The sequence below is a fragment of the Chelonus insularis genome, unplaced genomic scaffold (assembly GCF_013357705.1).
Source record: "Chelonus insularis isolate UGA/USDA-ARS -01 unplaced genomic scaffold, ASM1335770v1 contig_3_pilon, whole genome shotgun sequence".
NCBI lineage: Eukaryota > Metazoa > Arthropoda > Insecta > Hymenoptera > Braconidae > Chelonus > Chelonus insularis.
In genome coordinates, this window is record NW_023276556.1 from 83,441 (window position 1) to 102,653 (window position 19,213).

Consider the following 19,213-nt stretch of genomic DNA (forward strand, 5'->3'; position numbering starts at 1 on the left):
CCACCGAACCTGAACAAGAGGGTCCACACTCTGTGATTTCACTGTCGTATCTTTTGCAACTCACCTGTTAATCTTACGATAGCTTAAAAGAGATGGTAACACATCCGGGGGGTTAAAGTATCAGTTTCCTTTGGCTTTTAAACGAAGAAAAGACCGGATGTTGCATTATCAAGACTTAATAATTTTTCTTAAATATGTAAATTTTATTTTTAAATACAATATACAGTTTGTTGTCTACAATAAAAACATTTAAAACATTGTCAAGTTTTTTTGGTCTTTTATTTTTTTTAAGTGAGAGAACTTACTTAATCGATCCTCAAGTTATGGACGTTTATTGATTACCGATCTTAAAGGCATTTTGAGAAAGTTTGACTGACCAGTTACCTTTAACAAGTTTAAACTTTGTTAAATTTCTGAATTATATATCGAATTATCAGGAAGTGAACTACAAAATAATTGACAAAAAATGTTATTTGATTTAACTTACGTAATTTGTCTAAATTATTCAACATGTTTCACCAAATTGATTTAAAAATCATACGATATTACTTCCTTTATCCAATCTTTGTAATAAAATACTCTGGCATAAACTCCAGGATCTATCGCACAGCGATTACCGAATGAAACTATTCCATAAATTACTGTTGTGCCCGATAAAGGACCTCCAGAATCGCCATAGCAAGAATCGTAACCTGGGTCACCATAACACACATGGTAATTACGATTTAATAGCACTTCATAAGATGGAGCACTGTTGATACATATTTCATAAGGAATATAACGGATCCTGACTGTGCGTAATAAGTCAGACGTGGACTGAATAAAAAAAAAATTAGCATGAAAAAGTTTTTCATTTAATTTACCAGTTCTTTCATAAAAATTTCAACTCACTTTGGTTTCAGTTGCACCCCAACCTGAGACCCAAAGCCAGCTAGGAATGAAATCAGAGTCAGGTAATTTTGCCGGTTTAATTTTAAAAGAAAATTCAAGTGGTGGATTTATTCTCAAAAGTATTATATCATGTATAGGTATTCCATATTTATGTAATTGAGGATTGTACATTTTTCTTCCTAACACCGCATGAACAGACCCACCATGATCATGATAAGAAGAGCCTGCCCTCACATAATAACGTGTTGTATAAAAGTCGGGGTCTCTGAAAGTTGAAAATCATTACTTTGGATTCGAGTCGAGTTGGAAATTACGATAAAAATTAATGAATAAAATTAAATAAAAAATAAATAGCTACATGCAATGATAGGCAGTTAAAATCCAAACAGATGATAATATAGTCCCACCACATATAAACTCACTCTCGGAATGAAGAGAAACCATAAATGGTCTCCATCGAATTGGAATGATTATTCCGCCAATAATTTTCAACTGTGAATAATTTGGCAGTCGAGTTGATTCAATACTACCAATAGCAAACCCTTTAATTACGAAACGATTAAAATTTTATTACCATTAAATGGTACAATAAAAAAATATTAGATTCTTTTACAATTAATTGTAATGTGATAATTACAACCATTTGTATTTCAATATATTATATTAACCAATATTCAATTTATTTTGTCTTTATATAATATTCTTAAATCATTTTTACAATAAACATCAATAACTAAAGCGATGTTAATTATTATTTATTGGAAAACGAGTACAAGAAGAATTTTCAAAATACAAGTTTGGATAGGGAATAGAATCTTGTTAAAAGATATACCAAAGAAAAGAGACTGAATTTGTGTCCGTAGAAATATGGGTGTACCTCTTTAATATTCCACGTAAAATTTTTTTTTTGCAAAAATTATTATAAAGATATTTCCAAACTAATATTATTCTACTTCATATTATTTAAAAAAAAAATAGCACTCTTCTTTTGTTTCAAATATAAAAACAATAAATCGAATAAGTATTTATTAACGTTAAATGTTTTGTTTATGTGAATGAAAATATAATAATCGTATTTTTCAGAAAATATTAAACATTTTTTCCACATTAATAACCGCATTATACAACGTCATTATCTAAGCTACTGCAGTCATTTTTACATAGAAAATTTATTGCGTATACGTTGCTGAATTATAAATTATTTAATAAACATATGATTATCTTCTTAATTTCATTTAAATAAAAATACCAAAATACATTACCAGTAAAATATAACAGCAACAGAATGAGAAACATTTTTGTATATTCAAAATCGACTCTCAAATTCAGCTCACTTACTCATTGTTCTATTTCCACACTTCAACATTGACGATAGCACCGTAAAATGTCACTAGTGCTATAATTTATTCATTTGTTCTTCCCGTGAAGATATAACAATGATTGGAAATAAGAGATAAAAAAATATAGCGAGAGATATAAAATTGACACAACGAGGTTTTGTTTTGTTTGATAACGATAGAACAATTTATTTATTGACGTGTAACATCAACACCTAAGATAGCTGCTCAAAATCATAAAGTACTCATTGAAAATACGAGCTTTATGTAACAATAAAGTTATTTTTTATTTTAGTTTCATGATTCGAATATTTGTTTTGAGGATTGTTGTTTGATACTCTTGGAATTTTTTTTCCATAATTTGGATAAGGCTCAGACGTTTCTCCGTAAAAATCGTAATTTTCATCATGATTAGTTTCCACAAATTCACTATAGCTATCATAATCGTGATTGGGCTGAAAAACACACAATATTGATTAATAGTATTGACAACAACTATTATAAAGTACTCACGGTTTCTGGAGATATGTTATTGCCATTTTTATTCCCTCCATACATAACAACGGCCAATGTACTGATACATTCATAAAATACGGTTGCTAATAAAAAAGTATTTGCCAATGTAACAATAGCGCTAGATTTCGTTGTTGCTTCAATTTGACTCGAACGTTTCATTGACACAATTAAATGCTTTATTGGTTTTTGAATATCCTTTTTACGAATTAATGCATTTGACTGTGTATCTCCAATTAACTTGGATTTTATTGAAAACTTGGGTTTTTTATGTGCACTTAAAATTCTCTGCATCGTAAGATAAAAGTAATTACTTGTTCGTAAATTTTCAGATAAATCGATTTCTAGTGCATTTGATGCGGCATCAACTAAAGATTTTTGCACTTGAATTGTCATTCGGTGAAGTTGATTCATTACATTTGAAATGATCTCTATTATACTTTCTTCAAACTTATTCAGTGCTTTAGAAATTCTAATGTAACTTTCATTAGCATGGTTATTCTCTTTTGACATTTCTGATAATTTATTTTTCGTGATTATACTTTGTCTATAAATTTCACTCAGAGTATTTATCTCTTCAAGAACATTTGACACAAGCTTATTTCTTGATGCAATTCTTTTGAGATAATTAGTGATGTTTTCTGATGCGAGTAATTGCATAAAATGATGATTCGAAAATGATACTGTCTTTTTGCTCGGAGATAAATTTTCATTGCTTGTTTTTTCACAATTAATGCTAAATTTGTTATTCACTTCTTTCATGTTACAAGTTGTTCTTAAATCATTGATGCTTCTTTTTAAACGATTTAAGTGTGCCAGTGCGAAATATTGATTATGACTTTGTGGAAAACGATTCAAAGAGGTTTTGATACATTTCTCCAATGACTTTATCTCTTTTAAGCAACCATTGAAATCTCTCTTTGCATAAGTCAAAAGTTTACACACAAAAGCTTCAAGCTCACTGTAAGAAATACCTTTTGTCATTGGATGTTTCGGAATAGGTTTTCTCAATCGTGAACTAACAATTCGTTTTATTATACTCGGTGAATGTTTCATAAGAGATTCAAACCCATATTTGAGATCATGAAACTTACTAGTAGTCAACCAACATTCCGTGAAAGCAAAAAAAAACCTTTCGAACTTTTCAAATAAATCAAACATAAAAATTCCAAAAATGGGTTCATTTATTAAAGAATGGGTTATATTATATTTTGAACTTACGTAGCCTTTTTCTTTATAATCATTTATTCGAAGATGCTTTTTAATTTTCGTATTAACATCTGTACCGAAAGGTATTAAAGACATAAGTGATAGATATTCTTTTATAATATCAGCATCAAAACTTGGTGACTGAATTCCTACTTCGATCATACTTTGAACAGGAAAAATGGATGGTTTATTATATCGAGCAAACAATCCAATTTGACTTAGTAATGTTATAATTGCACTCCATAATATTGAACTAATTGATCGCATGTGCATTCTAGCTTTGATACTTGATCTCATTCCGAATATCTCATAGTAATACAATTCTCCTAATTTATCAACTATATTATATATCTCTTGATTTAAACTCTGAGGGTCTAAACTGAATAGATATGTAAAGTCGAAAAATTTATCAAAATCATCTTTGATAACTTCCTGTCCAGTTGATCCTTCATTGGAGAGTCCTAATAGTTAAAAAAAAATTATTTCTCCCTACTTTTTTTTTTAAATAAAACGACAAAAAACAATTAAAAAAATTGTTAATCAAACAAACTTCTTGCCAATGAAGTTTAAAAAAAATAAACAGAAAACTTTATATTTACAATTCAATTCTACAGGTTTTGTTGAATATGAATATTCACGGGCAAATGCAACATGTGTTGCTTTTCTGTAGCAAGCTTTGAATAAAATAATTATATTAATTTGTCATTTAGCTCAGGAATTTTATAAATTCATGTAAAAAGTTTGTGATGATAATATACTTATTTTATCTCATATGAATGAATCAAAAACTTACCAATTAAAAAAAATATTAGTAACGTAAGAAACATGATGATCAAAACTAATATTAAAATAGTCTTTTTTTGCTTTTTATAATGGCTAGATAGTGTGAATACTTACACATGATATATCGTTCTAGTCTCATCCCTATACTTTATAGCTAATAAATAATAAGAGTTTAATGTGACAAGCTAACGACATGACATGAATCTTTTTTTATTATTTTCTCACTGTATAATGTCAACATTATAATAATATCGAGTTTTTCTGAATGTCTAACAATGTCATTGATTTTATCTCTTTTGAGAAGAACGAGAATTAATGATGTCACAAAACGATAGGAAAAAGATTTGCATCTACTCTGATTCATGCAATAATCTCTACGAAGAAGAACAAATTATTTCATGTAAATTTTTTCAATTGAAAATTTCTATCTGCATATAGCAATTATTTAATTAGAAATAAATGTTTGTAATGTGGAAAAACTTTTATTATTAATTTTCCATATAAGTTATTGAAGTTATTCTTCATGATCCTGATGAATTGATGAATATATTGTAAAATAATAGAATGAGAACAACTAATATTAAAAGTCAGTTTATTAAAAATGACAGATTCAAATAGAGAATCAAAGACAAGACGTCAAAAGTTAGCTAATCTCAGTCCTAAACTGGAGATAAACAACTCTCCCCTCGTTGCTATAAACAATCCCATCGTCAAGCAATTGTCATCAATTAACAAACTGTCGTTAGTCAATCCATCTATAGATGGACACACATATATTTTACAATATATTTAAAAAAGAAAATAAAGTTAGTGTTGATCAATAACAATTGTGGTAACAACTTATGGTAACATCAGAAATACCATTTTTATGAATCAGCTGGGAAAATTGACCAGTTAGTGGTGCCATCTGACATGAACAGACTATTCTACTGATTCATTTTGCTTGTACCAACTTTATCTACTTGTTTGGGCAGCCAGTGGATGTCTGACAGCCGGCATCCTTGGCCCAAAATAATCTTTACTTACATCTGCATAAATACAATCATTACTTTGTGTTGTGCACGTTAAATTATTTTATCTATATCTAGGCATTAAAAAGATATTATTTGATTGAAAGTGTTAAAAAATTGTCATTACTATTTGAAAAAAGAGTTAATAATTACATGTAAAATAGTAAATAAATATCTGTATAGTGTTCATGACTGTGGATCCGCTTGGAGCAATTCATCACTTCAAATTGAAGCTGTAATTAAAGTATTATAATTGTTGTAATTAATAATATAATTGATATTCACACTTCCAAAATGAATGAAGAAGATATGTGGAAAGGATTTTACGAGAAAATTATCAGAGAAAAAGAGCTCAAAGATGCAGGAATAAAAGAAAAAAGTGAACATGAGATCAGGTAAATAATGATATGTTTGATAATAAACAGAATCTAAAAAGTCAAAGTTAGATTTAGAAACTAATATTGTTTCTGTTTAAATTTATTATCATTTTATGATAAATACAATCGATTTTTTATCGCTAATGTTCATTGATAATCCAAGAAACTGAATTAAATTTAATCGTGACGTCAATTGATGATAAATGATGTCATTCCGGAATTCCTGCAGGTAACACTTGAGTCAATTTTGAATACACATACCGACGTCAAGACATTTTGCATATGACGTAGTCCAGACAGACTTTCAACTAAAGTATGTCTATTAATAAGCTTTGGAAAGCATTAGTATCCATCCAAATGTTTGAAATAGAAAGTTTGATATCAATTTTGGTCCATTCAAATCACATATCGTATGAGTATGAATAAATACCAACGAATGGTCATATGTCTGACACACATACATTCTTGAAAATTATAAAAGGAGGCTGGAACTCCTTACAGATCGTTATATGAAGGTCATTTATGATTTATATTCATACTATTATGTTCACACATCATAAAACAAGTGAAGTACATTGTAATTAATACAATACATACTATATACATTTTATTTACACAAATATTTTATTTGCACTATAACAGAAAAATAAACAAAGTAACAAACATTATGAACATACAATAATATATTTAGGGAGTACCCATTCTAATTAGTTTGTCAAATGATGCCAATGACGCCAACTCGTCTAAACAGAAGTTAAAAAAAAGCACAAACTTTGCTATATAAGAATTCTTAGAAAACTTTTTTCAAGTTGAATCTGAAGTAAACGTCTAAATATCACCTGACACGACTTCCAAATATCTTTTTTCTAAGTTTTTTTAATTAAAATTTTACTAACCCGAATCAAAATGAGTGAACACGTTGAAATACATGTTTTAATTGACTGAAATAGTGATATTATGTATAAATGAAGAGTTTTTAACCTGATTTAAATCAAAATGAATTATCTATTTGTAATTATAAAGATACAATTTAATTTTGAAATATTTTCTTAATTTATAAATTCAATCTAAACTTTAATCACTGAAGACAATATAAAAGGATAGTTACTTAATTGTAATTTATTTAGAATTAAAATTGATTCACTTAATATATCATTTAAGCTAACTATAAGTGAGATCTAGCATACATACTTGCTGTGTAATATATATAAATAAATTATAATATAATTGCAGGAATAGTTGATTGATTTGAGTAGGTGTCATTAACGAGGTGACCTAAAATTCAATAATTTAAAACTCCAGAAGTTATGATTTTTTTGTATTTTTCTCTGTAATAAAGTGCGTGAAAGGCATGAAATTAGCTAATAAGGACCTTTTATTTAAAATGTGATTGCTTTAAGAAAAAATAGATAATCAGTTTTTCTAATATGATTGATATAAAATTATTCCTAAGTTTTTGAGTGTAATTTAACAAGACGAGCGCGAAAACACGCCTGAAAATACTAGTATTATAAATTATTACTTCAACTATCATCATAAAGCAATGTTTGTTAAAACATCCATTCGTCTTTTGAAATCTTTTTAAATTTGTTTCTTTATCTTTAATACACTTATCATTAAATTTTTTTGTTCAATGAATTCATGCATCTGTACGAAAAAATGATAGTTGATAGTATGCTATTGAGCTTGGTTTATAAAGTGAAAAATATTTTTGCAAAAGCCAACTACACAGTTTATCAGTTCTGTGATATATTACATCAACTTGGTAGACGTTTAAAAAATCATCTTGAAAACATTTGATTGATTACTTTTATTTTGTAGACTATTGAACTGCTTTCTGCTGAACGAATAAAGATATAATAGTGAATGTTACTTTGGTATATTAGTAAAGCTACCTCAATTCCAATAATAGAAATTATAGTGGGTCTGAAAATTGCAATTTTGTTGAAGAATTTCAACCTTTTCCTTTGAAAACTGAGTTGAATACACATTTCAGGATTTTTATGAATATTTTTTCATTTTGTTTCAGTGAATTCTCATAAAAATAATAATAATATACTACATTTATTACAAAAACTTAAATTTTTATCACATTTTTCTGCTTTTATAACATAGTAATATTCTTTTCATTTACATGATCCATTAGAAATACATATAAAAAAACTCAACTTTTATTCTCATAATATTGCACGGTTTCATTATTTCTATTATTAATTTCGTAAATTATTTATCGAAAATTCATTGAGCAGAAAAAAATTATCCGGTGAATGACTGCCGATTTTCGAACTATTGTTTGCTAAACTTGGTGATTTACGACTTCTTGATTATTTCTAGAAACTTATTGACATAGTTTAATACTATTTAAAAATGAAATTTAGGTCAGTTATAGATTGTATGAGGATCCAAAAATAATTCTTTCATATAAATCAATGATTTCTTAGTTATTAAAAAACAATAACCATTATATTCATTTTATTTCTTGTATTTAATTCAAGGCGAGATATTCATTTAATTATTCTTTAATGATTCTGTTGAATCTCTAATTACGAATAAACTGGGAAAGTCATTGACAATGTGTCACTAAATACACAAAATAAATTTTCTATAAACGTGACAATCACACATGTTATAAAGGTGTAGAATATCTAAGTAAATAAATAAAAAAGTTGAATGATACGTTAAACTCCTTAGATAATTAATCATTCTGATATCTATTTATCTGAATCGGAATACACTTAGCCATTTCTCAAGTTTTCTTCGGACTTAGCCAGACATTTAGTCAATTTATTATCGTTATCACGAGAATCAATTTCTCGAGTCTGTAAGACTTGCATTGTACATTTGTACACCTCCAACTACACTTCAGCACCAGCTTGTCTGGAAGGAAATACTTAAAATCAGTCTTTTTCAAGCTTTTCTTTAAGTATTAACATTTCATTTGACCAGTATAGAAAAGAAGTAGTGATTAAAATTAGTTAAAACTATTTCGTCAATACTTTATTTGGATAAAAATTGGGCAATACAATGAATGGTAATAAGTGATATGGAATTATTACTAAATTGATAACGTGGATTTATGTCAAAGGCTGAAGGATAAATACAAAATGGCTCATTTTCAAAAATGTGACACCAAGCACCCTTATTATGCAATAGCAGCCATTCGAATGACCCAGAGACCTGAAAATAAACCGGTGACCGTAGGATCTATATATTGGAAGTTTGTTGCTCACAACTTTATCCATAAAAGGTGATACCATAGAACAATTGTTAATTGCCAAATGGATTAAATGTTTAGTGCTGTTTATTTATTACTAAATTTACGAATCGAATGTGTGTTAGTTATACATGTAGTGCACGGCTTATTAGAAATAGTTTCTACATTAATTATAATGTGTTTTAGTTCAATTAATAGCATATAATATTAACCCCGATGGAAATGATAGCCATGTTGAGAATATATGTAAAAATATATGAATTATGTATGCCGATAAATAATCATGTATAAATTGCGAGTTGAAATATATTGCTTTTTGTCATTTTTCATATATTCGATTATATATGTTCTCACATATATTCGTTCAATATGCACAACATATACATATACTTGATATATAGATTAACGTCAACAATTGAAAATTTCGATTGTGTTTAAAATAAAAAAATTTAATTTCTATGAAATATCAAATATGAATACTTATAAATTGTTTGTAACAAATAAGATACATCACTCTTCTTAACTTTGGTTTGCACAATATTATTTATATTTCAAATCAATTTAATGATAATTTGCAATTATTTAATTAAATAGTTTATTAATGTTTACAGTTTTGTTTAGTAAAAATATTGAAATACAGAATGTAGAATGATCATTCTATCGTTAAACAATCAGAATATTTTGTCAATTACTTTAAATAATAATCATTCACTTATGTAATGTTAATTTTGTTTCACAATTGATTTCAACAATTGGTGACAAATATACTTGATTGTTAATATTTTTTTAAACATTTTAAATTATACATCTTTACATATGCATCAATATATATTGAACCATGTATATCATACATTCACACATAATACAGATATGTATGTGTATATATTTTAAAAATACATTTTATTTATATGTGTGTTATTCTTATCAAAAGTTAGTGAAATCCAAACATATCGAATAGTCGTTTAAATAGTTATTTTAGTGTCTAGAGAATAAAATATTTGAGGATACTAAAAGGATTAATTAACAATTTACAGGATTCAAGAATCCGACGGAGGATTTTTCGAGAACTTGGGAACTTTGTTAGCAGAAAAAGTTCGTGCTCAAGAACTTGCAGAAGGTCCTTTACCTATAAAATCTCATAAAAATAATGATGATGATGAAGAAGAAGAAGAAGAAGATGTGATCAGTGAAGAAGGAAGCATTGAAGAGCCAACTGAAGCTTTACTCGAATCTGACAGTGATCGAGATGAAAATGAACAAGCTCGCGACATCGTTGTCAGCTCTGTTGGCTGGAATGTAAGTAAAAAGTAATTCAATAAATTTTCTGGTAAAAAGGTAATAGCCTTCATACTCATCAAAAAATATTCAAAAAAAGGAAGATATTTATCAAACAGAAAATTTTAAATTAATTATGATTAATCCACCATTTCACTTTTGTAATAATTTATATTCGTTGGTTTGTAATTCATCAACAAATTTAATAAATAATTCAAGAAAAGTAAATCTGAATGTTTCATTTTCAGATGTAATTAGGATATATTACAGAATTCATAATGGGATTAAGTCATAGAATGTCCTCTATTGAAATTAATTATAGACGTGATATAAACATTGTTTTTTTATTGTATAAATTTCTCTGAATCCTTCTTTCTATGTAGATTTTTATGAAATACTTAATCATTTCATTATGATGCATTTACATCGAAAACTCAAAAAATTTGTCACAATCTTTAACATTATCAACATTAATATTTTTATTACTTTTGCTTTCTCTACTTCAGAATATTTCTTTAATACCGAAATCCTACTTCAGCTTACACCTAAACATAAATAAGGGCTGTAATAGCTACTTAGCTATCTTAGTCTTTCATCCAGTTTCATGAATTTAATTTGCAAAAAATAAAAAAAGAAGTTATCAAAATGTCTGACTCTTTTTTTTTCATATAAATATCTAATAAATGTATGCATTTCTGATGAATATTTGTCATTACTATTATACATATACTTAATAAAAATTTATGAGCATGTTCTAACAGAGTAACAATATCAGACGTAGAACAAATGTATAATTTATTTTAAATGATTGATCTGTAAAATGATCGTTATCATGTTAATTACAATTAGACACAGTGCCATAGACATAGACGATGTAAGTGTATTTTTGAAATGATCGTAAACTATAATATGTCTGCAATTCATTGAATGAATTGTACTAAATTGTATCGACAAAGCATCAACTGTTTGATGAAAACTATACTCATTCATTGCAGTCAAGTGCATGGTAATATGAAACTCGTGCGAAAGAGATAAATTAAATTCTGCATTGATTATTTATTTGCAGATAAATTGTTAATTTAAACGGCATTTTAATAATGCATATCTAATTTATATATCTATTATCAATAACCATTTTACAATTATTAAATACAAGTATTTGATGATAAATGAAATGTTTAGTGAATTCGGATCAAGGGTAACTATTCCAAGAGACAGTGAATCCCAGGAGACAAGAAATAGTGGCATAAATCTCAGCGTGACCAAGGGTATTAGGTCGGTATAAACTGTGCTTTGGGAGATGCTGGGATTCATCTTCAGATATATTAAGTTAGTGCGCTTGCGTTCATATAAGAGTGACGTACGTGGTGAAACACCACCACGAGGATTCACTGACAAATGTGTAGCTCGGTCCATCTATTCCTGGCAGTGTTAAGTTAGACTTGGTTACGTCTCTATCTTGAAGCATTTAACATCTTTTGTTTATTTTTTTTATTCTCTCCTCTTGTTAATCCACTTCATCACAATAACGATTAATACAACTGTAAGCTTCTCAAGATCAAAGGGAGTGAATGAAGCTCATCACACGTGGAGTTAGTCAGAATTAAAGATGCTTATTTAAGTTGTTATTCAATCTGTGATATGTACAAGTGATCTTTAGAAATCAAATGATATCTGTTATTGTAATGACCATATTGATTTCAATATAACTATATTACCGGAAATTTTCTGTTTAAAAATAATTTAGACTCCGATATGTAGTAAGTCTTTTATTTTCGGCACTTTTTCACTAAAGTCTTTCATAATCATCTTTAAATATTTCGCTGTTTTTCAAATAGAAAATAATTCTGTTGTTTTTAACTTTTACGTCTTAAAGATATACATCCATTTTTATTTGAATTTTTTTTCAAATCTGTAATTCTCTGCTAGTAATAATTAAAGTTTTTTATGTCAAGCAAAATAATAAATTACGAGTACTTTGAATGATAAAGTTTTAAACGATGCAATTCAAGCCGTCACTAAATAAACAAGAAAAAAAATTTCATTGAATGTATAATAATGTGCCTTGGAGATGCCTTGATAGTCAATCAGCTAATTGTCGGTATATCAACTTTCATTGGACACAATTGTTGGAACATATGAATGTGCCACAGTTATACATTCAACTCACTAGTTTAAACGGGATGCGGCCCACTTCACGATAGATACCTTACTCTAAATCACCTGCTCACCTATATTTGTGCCAAAAATTACGTGTTATAACATCGAAAATATATATTTGTCGTAAAGTTTTACTACGCTATCTACTTTCTGAGGGTATCTATAGCTTTTATTTTTTTTTTCTTTTATTTTTAAAGAATTGAATGGCAAGAAGTCAACTATTTAAAGACGTTGATCACAGCATTCACACATACTCTAATAGCTGAGCCAATAAAACGATACAATTATTTTATAGATTGTTTTAATTATGCTTGTTAATTGACATTTTACACAATATCTATCGAATCATACACTATAAATTATTATTTCAATTTCATCAAGTTTTTATGTCAATATAAGTTAACGGCAACTTTATAATAGCTGAATTCATAGTTTTTTATTTTCGAATTAATTTTCAGAAAAACTAATAGCTGCTTAATATTATTAACAGTTTATTACGAGATGATTGTGTATTATTTGAAAATAATTTTATTTTAAGTCTTTTTGGTACTATTAACTCGAAAAGCTATAACAGACTAATTTTATACTTAGTGTTCAATGACAATCATACAGAATTTGAAGTTGAGCACTGTCATAATCGGATATGCACGACGAAAAGTGGGGGTCATTGGTCGAGGATTATCGGTAGAAAGGTCAGAGACAAGGCTCATCATCGTATTCAATATGATGGCTTTGACGATCAATTAGAGTTAGAAATAGTGCAAGTGATCATCTTCGGTATAGAGTTTAGAAAAAATCTTAAATCATACGATCAAAGTTAAATCTTACTATAATTCTGTACCAGATGTACTGAGAAATAAGTTATTGTCTTTATTATTCAGCAGCTGTGTTTTTTTTTCAAGTAATCTAGTCATATATTGAATATAGTAATTCTCTTTATTAATCATTCAAATCATCAAAACTATAAAAAATAAAATAATTGTAAAGATAAAGTTAAAAAACTTCTTCGTAAATAATGCAATTTACATCTATTGTTCATTGTGTAGACATACATAAACTAATTAACTCATAATAATGGTGGTGACGAAAACATTAATGAGGATGAATTCTGTCATCCACAATAAGAACACCTTTCGGGGTATACCAAAGGCTGAATTAGAACGAAAAACCCATGCGATTCTTCAAGCAATGACGGTAAGATAATATAAACCAATTGACCCGATTAAAAATTTATTATGTTTGTAGAATGTCCTTGAAATTGTTTGTATAAAGTATTTCAACAAATAATCTATTCTGTTAGATATCTAATTGTTTTGATAAATGATTATTAAACACAAATCTTTCATAAGATTATGGATTTGTTATATTATATTCAACTAATATACAGCTACTATCATATTAATAGAATGTAATTATTTTGTATAAATATATAATTAATAAAGTTATTTTTACTCGTATTTAGAAAAGCCTGGAAAAAGTATGTAGGTATGGAAACATGATGAATTTTCCACAATTTTTTTATAAATGTTTGATATAAACATTAAAATAATTCATTTAACTTATTATTTAATATTTTTAAATATGTGTTAATTACATTGAAAAATAAACAAAAGTTATGTGTTTTCATTTCATAGATTGAAGAACTTTATACTGCGCTTGTTTATATGACGCAACATCAAATCGGCTATGATGTGTCTAATGAATGCGGCCGGGAAGCTCTACTGAACCATCTGCAGCAAGCTTTCAAGGTTGATAATGAAACACACATGCAAGTTTTGGAGGAAACACAAAATATGGAGGTATGTTTTTATATAAATTTATAGATTAAAATATCAGAAGAAATATTTTTACAAATGATATTCTATTCCTAGGCACCTGTAATGCATCTCAATGTGGAGGTAATCGAAGCAAAGGAGCTGGTCTCTAAAGATTCTAATGGCAAAAGTGATCCATTCTGTGCTCTGTATCTGGAGTCTGCACCAACTAGAAGGTATAACACAGCTGTCAAAACCTCCACATTAACTCCTGTGTGGGAAGAACACTTTGAACTTCCATTAGACGATGCAGAGAATGATACTCTGTGTCTTGAAGTATGGGATTTTGATGCAGCTGAAACGGTACCAGAGAAAATGAGTAAAGTAAAAGATGTAAAAGGTGTTAGAGGTTTAGTTAAATTAGCCAAAGAAATTGCAGTAACTGCAACTACTGGCAGTCATGATAATGAATTTATCGGTCGATGTAAAATACCTCTGAAAGACATTCCCGTAACTGGACATACAACATGGTATTCTCTTGAAAAAAAAAATAAATCCAAAAGACGAGGTGTAGTACGACTGAGACTTGCTTTTAGTGCTGAACATAACACTCAAGTAGCAGCACAAGAACATAGATATCTTATTCGAATTTTACTTCTTCATGAACTTGAAACAGAAAAAGTTGAAAAGTATTGCTGGTGTGGACGGTGGTCAGCAGCAGCCGAGGCTCTTATTCTTCAGCACAGTGCACAAAGAGGATTATTAGCGCGTGTTGTTGCATTAGCCCAATGGGTTGAGTACTCTAGAATTCATCAACAACATCCCATTCACTACTCCGTATTCTCTAAACTTGCAGTGGATTTTATAAGACCTGTGGAAAATGGACTTTTTTCAAAAGACGAAGAGAAATTATTTTGGGATGCTACAAGAAAAATTCTTTATTCTTGTCTCAATAGCATTAGAAAAATTAGAAGACTTTCTGCTGGGGATAAAAATGTGATGACACAAATGGGAGCTGTTCTAAGGTAAGTAAATAATACCATAGTTTACTTGGAGTAATGATTCATAGCTACTTAGTATTATTCTTTTGGTCATGAAAATTGCTTCCAAATTTAATGTAGTATTCTTTTATATACTGAGAACAAACAAAGTAATACAATTTTAGATGGACTAAATTTTTCTCTTTTTTCAGTACTTTATCATCAATTGCTTCACTTCGGGTGCCAGATGATTTTGAGTTATTTCCAGTAAAAATGTTTGGTTGGTTTCCAGAGCCTGATAAAACAAAAGTAGATGTTATGAAAGCATTAGAATATACTGTAATCCAAGGTGGAGCTGAATGGTAATTGTTATAATCATTTAATTACAAGATAATTATTATCATGAGCTTTAAAACGTCATATCTATTTACAGGTTTGATCATATTTTAAATAATAATTCCCCAGAAAGTGATACTGATGATGATGCATTAAAGTACCATATCAAAGTAATCCAGTTAGTCCGGGCTGATCTTCAAAGAGCAATGGAAGTTTACGACAAATTATTCATCAAAAAAATCAACTTTCCTTATGCAAGAACTCTATATATTATGTATGAAAAGAGAATCACTGATATGTGCATGATTATTGTTGAAGATGTGTGTCTCAGACTAAAGAGAATTGAAGTTGACAGTAATGATGATGCTGAATTAATACTTGGTACAACTTTATTTGAGCTCTACCTTTCCCTTCAACGTTATGCTACGATGAGTAAAGTATTTTGTTTAGATGGTCTAGAATACATGAAAATCTTAAACTACCATGAATGGTTCAGAGCCGGAGTATCACATTGGCTAGATATAGCTGTATATAAAGCTTTGAGAAGAATCGAGCGAGCAGTAGAATTTGATACTCTTCAGCCTGTAGATTCGAGTGTCCAATATAGCTCTAGTGCTGTTGATACTTTGACAATATTCTATCAAATAAAAGTCTTTTGGAATCAATTAGCGTGGCCTGATATTGAAGGATCGTATACATTTATAGCAAAGATAATAGATGATATTTGTAAATGTTCGATTTCCTATGCTGATATGATGGCATCGAAAGCTGAAAAAGTAGATCAACAACATCAAGAATCTGAAAACAGCAGCAGTGTTTATGATAAAAAGTTTGAAGTATCTACTGCTTGGTGCTTTGCAATCAATAATATTGATTATATAAGAACGTCAATTGGACCATTAGCTAATGATTTAGGATTGCAAGGCATCATTGACTCTCTAAGTGAAAATAAAACTCAACAAGAAGCAGATCGTTGTAGACAAACTCTGCAACTGATTATTAATAATGCTACAGATACTGTAATGAATAAGATAATAGATTTGTTAGAGGTTGTTGCAAATAAAATGCAGCCTGCCATGAGTAGATATCTGATGGAAGGTGCTGAACTTATTGATACCACAAGTAATGCAATGGATCGATTATTGCAGTATCTAGATTCTAATATAACTACATTACATGATAACTTAAATGAAGATAATTTTGATAGAGTTCTTTTAGTCATTTGGGAAATCATGTCGCAAACACTGTATAAATTAGTTCATTCTAACCTTGAAAAAAGGAGACCACCCTCATTTTATTCGAATTTGCATCGTACCCTTCACACATTGATTCGATTCTTCAATCTTGGAGCAGATGAAAAAGCCAACGTTCAAGTTCTAGAGAAAATTGAACGACTTTTAAAGTTGCATGGACTTGAGACAGCTGAATTAATTCATCGTTATACATTGGAAAGACTTGAAGAACAGCAAAAAATTGATGAACCCTTATGTGGAATGCTCACAGTTCGAGCTCAGTTTATTAGCAATTCATTGAATGTGCAAATCCTAAATGCAAGAAATCTACGAGCTATGGATAGTAATGGTAAGTGAGATTAACATAGCATTATTAGACTTGAGAAAAACAGGGAATGCAGTTAAATACTCCGCTTGCTGATGGATTTTTAGTGAAAAACTGAAAAGCTGGCAAAATTCGACGATGTCTTCGTTCGGTTAAATACAGAGAAAGTCTTAGAATATCGCGAATGATTTTTTCTTTCAATTTATAGGCGATTTAATAGGAAAGCTGTCTACTCTTGAGCGCAAACTACATTCAAAAACTAAACATCTACCTAAACGTAAACTCAAAGAGATGAAGACAAGTATGTAAAGCAAGTGGGATACTAATAATTATGTTCCTCTATGTCATATCTTTTATCATGCCTGCCCAGTTTATTCTCTCAAATAGATAAATTAAGTTTAAATACAGGTTGCATGGTTAAGAAAAAAAAAATATCAATAGTATTGTGAATGTACATGGGGACTATTGAATCTGATATGGTCATAGTTTGTATCCATTGCCATGCATGCTCTGTTGACATAGGATTTCAAAGGTTTTTCTGGAGAATTTTTTAAAAATTTCTAATTAAAATTTTTCTTTATATTACAGGAAAATGCGATCCTTACGTCAAAGTGAGATTACTACCTGAAGAAAAGTTTAATGATATCAAAGTACCAAAAACTCATGTGCAAAAAGAAACTCTCTTCCCTCTTTTTGATGAAATTTTTAACATGTAAGTAAAAAAATCGATTTTCATACAAAATGATTTGATTTAAATCGTACATGTTGTTGAATTGTTCTTTTTTTCTGACAGTCCTTTGACTTCTGAACAAAGAAACATTGAAGATGCAATTGTAGTATTTGAAGTGAAAGACAAAGATTTTCTCCGAACAAAGTTTATGGCAGAAGCATTTTTGTCGTTTCATGAAATATCTGAAACTGATCATGATACTTCTCTGGAATCTTTACAACAAATACATTTGAAATTGTCACGTCCAACCGATAAAGGTAATCATATCTTTGATTAATATAAAATTCTTTTTTAATATATATTTGAATACTAAATTGATATTTTTCAGCTACTGATATCATTCGAGCTTTAGAGCATCGCAAAGGAGACAATCAAGCAATGGATTTTATTTCAAAACTTAATACAAAATTAAATACAACCAGATAATTTTATTCAGTGGCCTTAAGTTTTTAAAATATTTCTCAGTTCTTGTAAATAACAATGCATTTTTAGACAAAATAATTTAAATATGATTAATTGTACTTGTAGAGAAAGTAATAGCAGCGATAAAAAACAATTGTTATAACATTTTTGTAGTTTAATTGTAAATATTCTAAATTTATATTTGTGACCTTTAATAAAAAATTCTTCTATAGCAGTTTATTCATTTTCATGAAAGTAAAATATACAATGTCCATAATTTTTAATGTATGGGAACAATAAATAAATACCTCACACCGTGATGTGGCGCCATCAAACTAAATTTATCAAGAATTTCAACTACTACAATATATTCATTTCATACCGACGACGACAATCTTATCACAATAATTTATAAATGCTTTCAAAATTATCTAGATGTTAAGCAAATTGTAATTGCAAATTATGAACGATAACATAATAGCTTTAGTTACTATATTTTCATATATGTATTGATTTTTTTAGTCTTCTTCAAGGGTTTCGAATAATTAATTGCCTTTAATTGCTTTATCCAATCAATAATTAAATTAATATTATCCTTTGATAATTCAATCGTTTTGTAGTAAAATGAACACAATATTTCATAATATTATTATTAATTTATAGATCCATAAAAATTCCTATTGAA

The 19,213-nt window shown here is 28.6% G+C and overlaps 3 protein-coding genes across 7 annotated transcripts; 1 reads left to right on the forward strand and 2 right to left on the reverse strand.

Moving 5' to 3' along the window:
- Positions 1-321: 321 nt before the first annotated feature.
- Positions 322-2,233, reverse strand: LOC118068295 (trypsin-7-like). Its single transcript, XM_035085594.1, has 5 exons — positions 2,230-2,233; positions 1,250-1,433; positions 892-1,156; positions 550-816; positions 322-384 (listed from the first exon to the last, which is right to left on the reverse strand). The coding sequence occupies exons 1-5, from the start codon at positions 2,231-2,233 to the stop codon at positions 322-324; spliced, it is 783 nt and encodes a 260-aa protein (XP_034941485.1).
- A 224-nt stretch (positions 2,234-2,457) lies between these two features.
- On the reverse strand, positions 2,458-4,769 carry LOC118068332 (uncharacterized). Its single transcript, XM_035085648.1, has 3 exons — positions 4,744-4,769; positions 2,742-4,411; positions 2,458-2,683 (listed from the first exon to the last, which is right to left on the reverse strand). The coding sequence occupies exons 2-3, from the start codon at positions 4,245-4,247 to the stop codon at positions 2,492-2,494; spliced, it is 1,698 nt and encodes a 565-aa protein (XP_034941539.1). The 5' UTR covers positions 4,248-4,411; positions 4,744-4,769; the 3' UTR covers positions 2,458-2,491.
- A 929-nt stretch (positions 4,770-5,698) lies between these two features.
- On the forward strand, positions 5,699-18,763 carry stac (C2 and C2B_Munc13-like domain-containing protein staccato). Of its 5 annotated transcripts, XM_035085642.1 has the most exons (11): positions 5,699-6,138; positions 9,206-9,367; positions 10,369-10,630; positions 14,404-14,568; positions 14,641-15,548; positions 15,716-15,865; positions 15,937-17,420; positions 17,605-17,697; positions 17,985-18,108; positions 18,190-18,383; positions 18,455-18,763. In XM_035085642.1, exons 1-11 carry the CDS (start codon positions 6,038-6,040, stop codon positions 18,550-18,552), a joined length of 3,741 nt encoding a protein of 1,246 aa, XP_034941533.1. In that variant the 5' UTR covers positions 5,699-6,037; the 3' UTR covers positions 18,553-18,763. The 5 variants fall into 5 exon arrangements, with proteins under 5 accessions (XP_034941533.1, XP_034941538.1, XP_034941535.1 ...); XM_035085647.1 differs by lacking the exon at positions 17,605-17,697; XM_035085644.1 differs by lacking the exon at positions 9,206-9,367.
- The last annotated feature ends 450 nt before the right edge of the window (positions 18,764-19,213 follow it).

Excerpts from the sequence above, each read along its gene's own strand:
- LOC118068295 (XM_035085594.1), bottom strand. Across the intron at positions 817-891 it reads GGGGTGCAACTGAAACCAAA|TCCACGTCTGACTTATTACG; the intron begins GTGAGTTGAAAT and ends TTTTTTATTCAG. Across the intron at positions 385-549 it reads ACAAAGATTGGATAAAGGAA|GTAACTGGTCAGTCAAACTT; the intron begins GTAATATCGTAT and ends AACTTGTTAAAG.
- LOC118068332 (XM_035085648.1), bottom strand. The coding sequence starts at position 4,247 with ATGAGATCAAGTATCAAAGCTAGAATGCACATGCGATCAATTAGTTCA. Across the intron at positions 2,684-2,741 it reads ATAACATATCTCCAGAAACC|CCCAATCACGATTATGATAG; the intron begins GTGAGTACTTTA and ends TGTGTTTTTCAG.
- stac (XM_035085642.1), top strand. The coding sequence starts at position 6,038 with ATGAATGAAGAAGATATGTGGAAAGGATTTTACGAGAAAATTATCAGA. Across the intron at positions 17,421-17,604 it reads ACGAGCTATGGATAGTAATG|GCGATTTAATAGGAAAGCTG; the intron begins GTAAGTGAGATT and ends TTCAATTTATAG. Across the intron at positions 17,698-17,984 it reads ACTCAAAGAGATGAAGACAA|GAAAATGCGATCCTTACGTC; the intron begins GTATGTAAAGCA and ends TTTATATTACAG.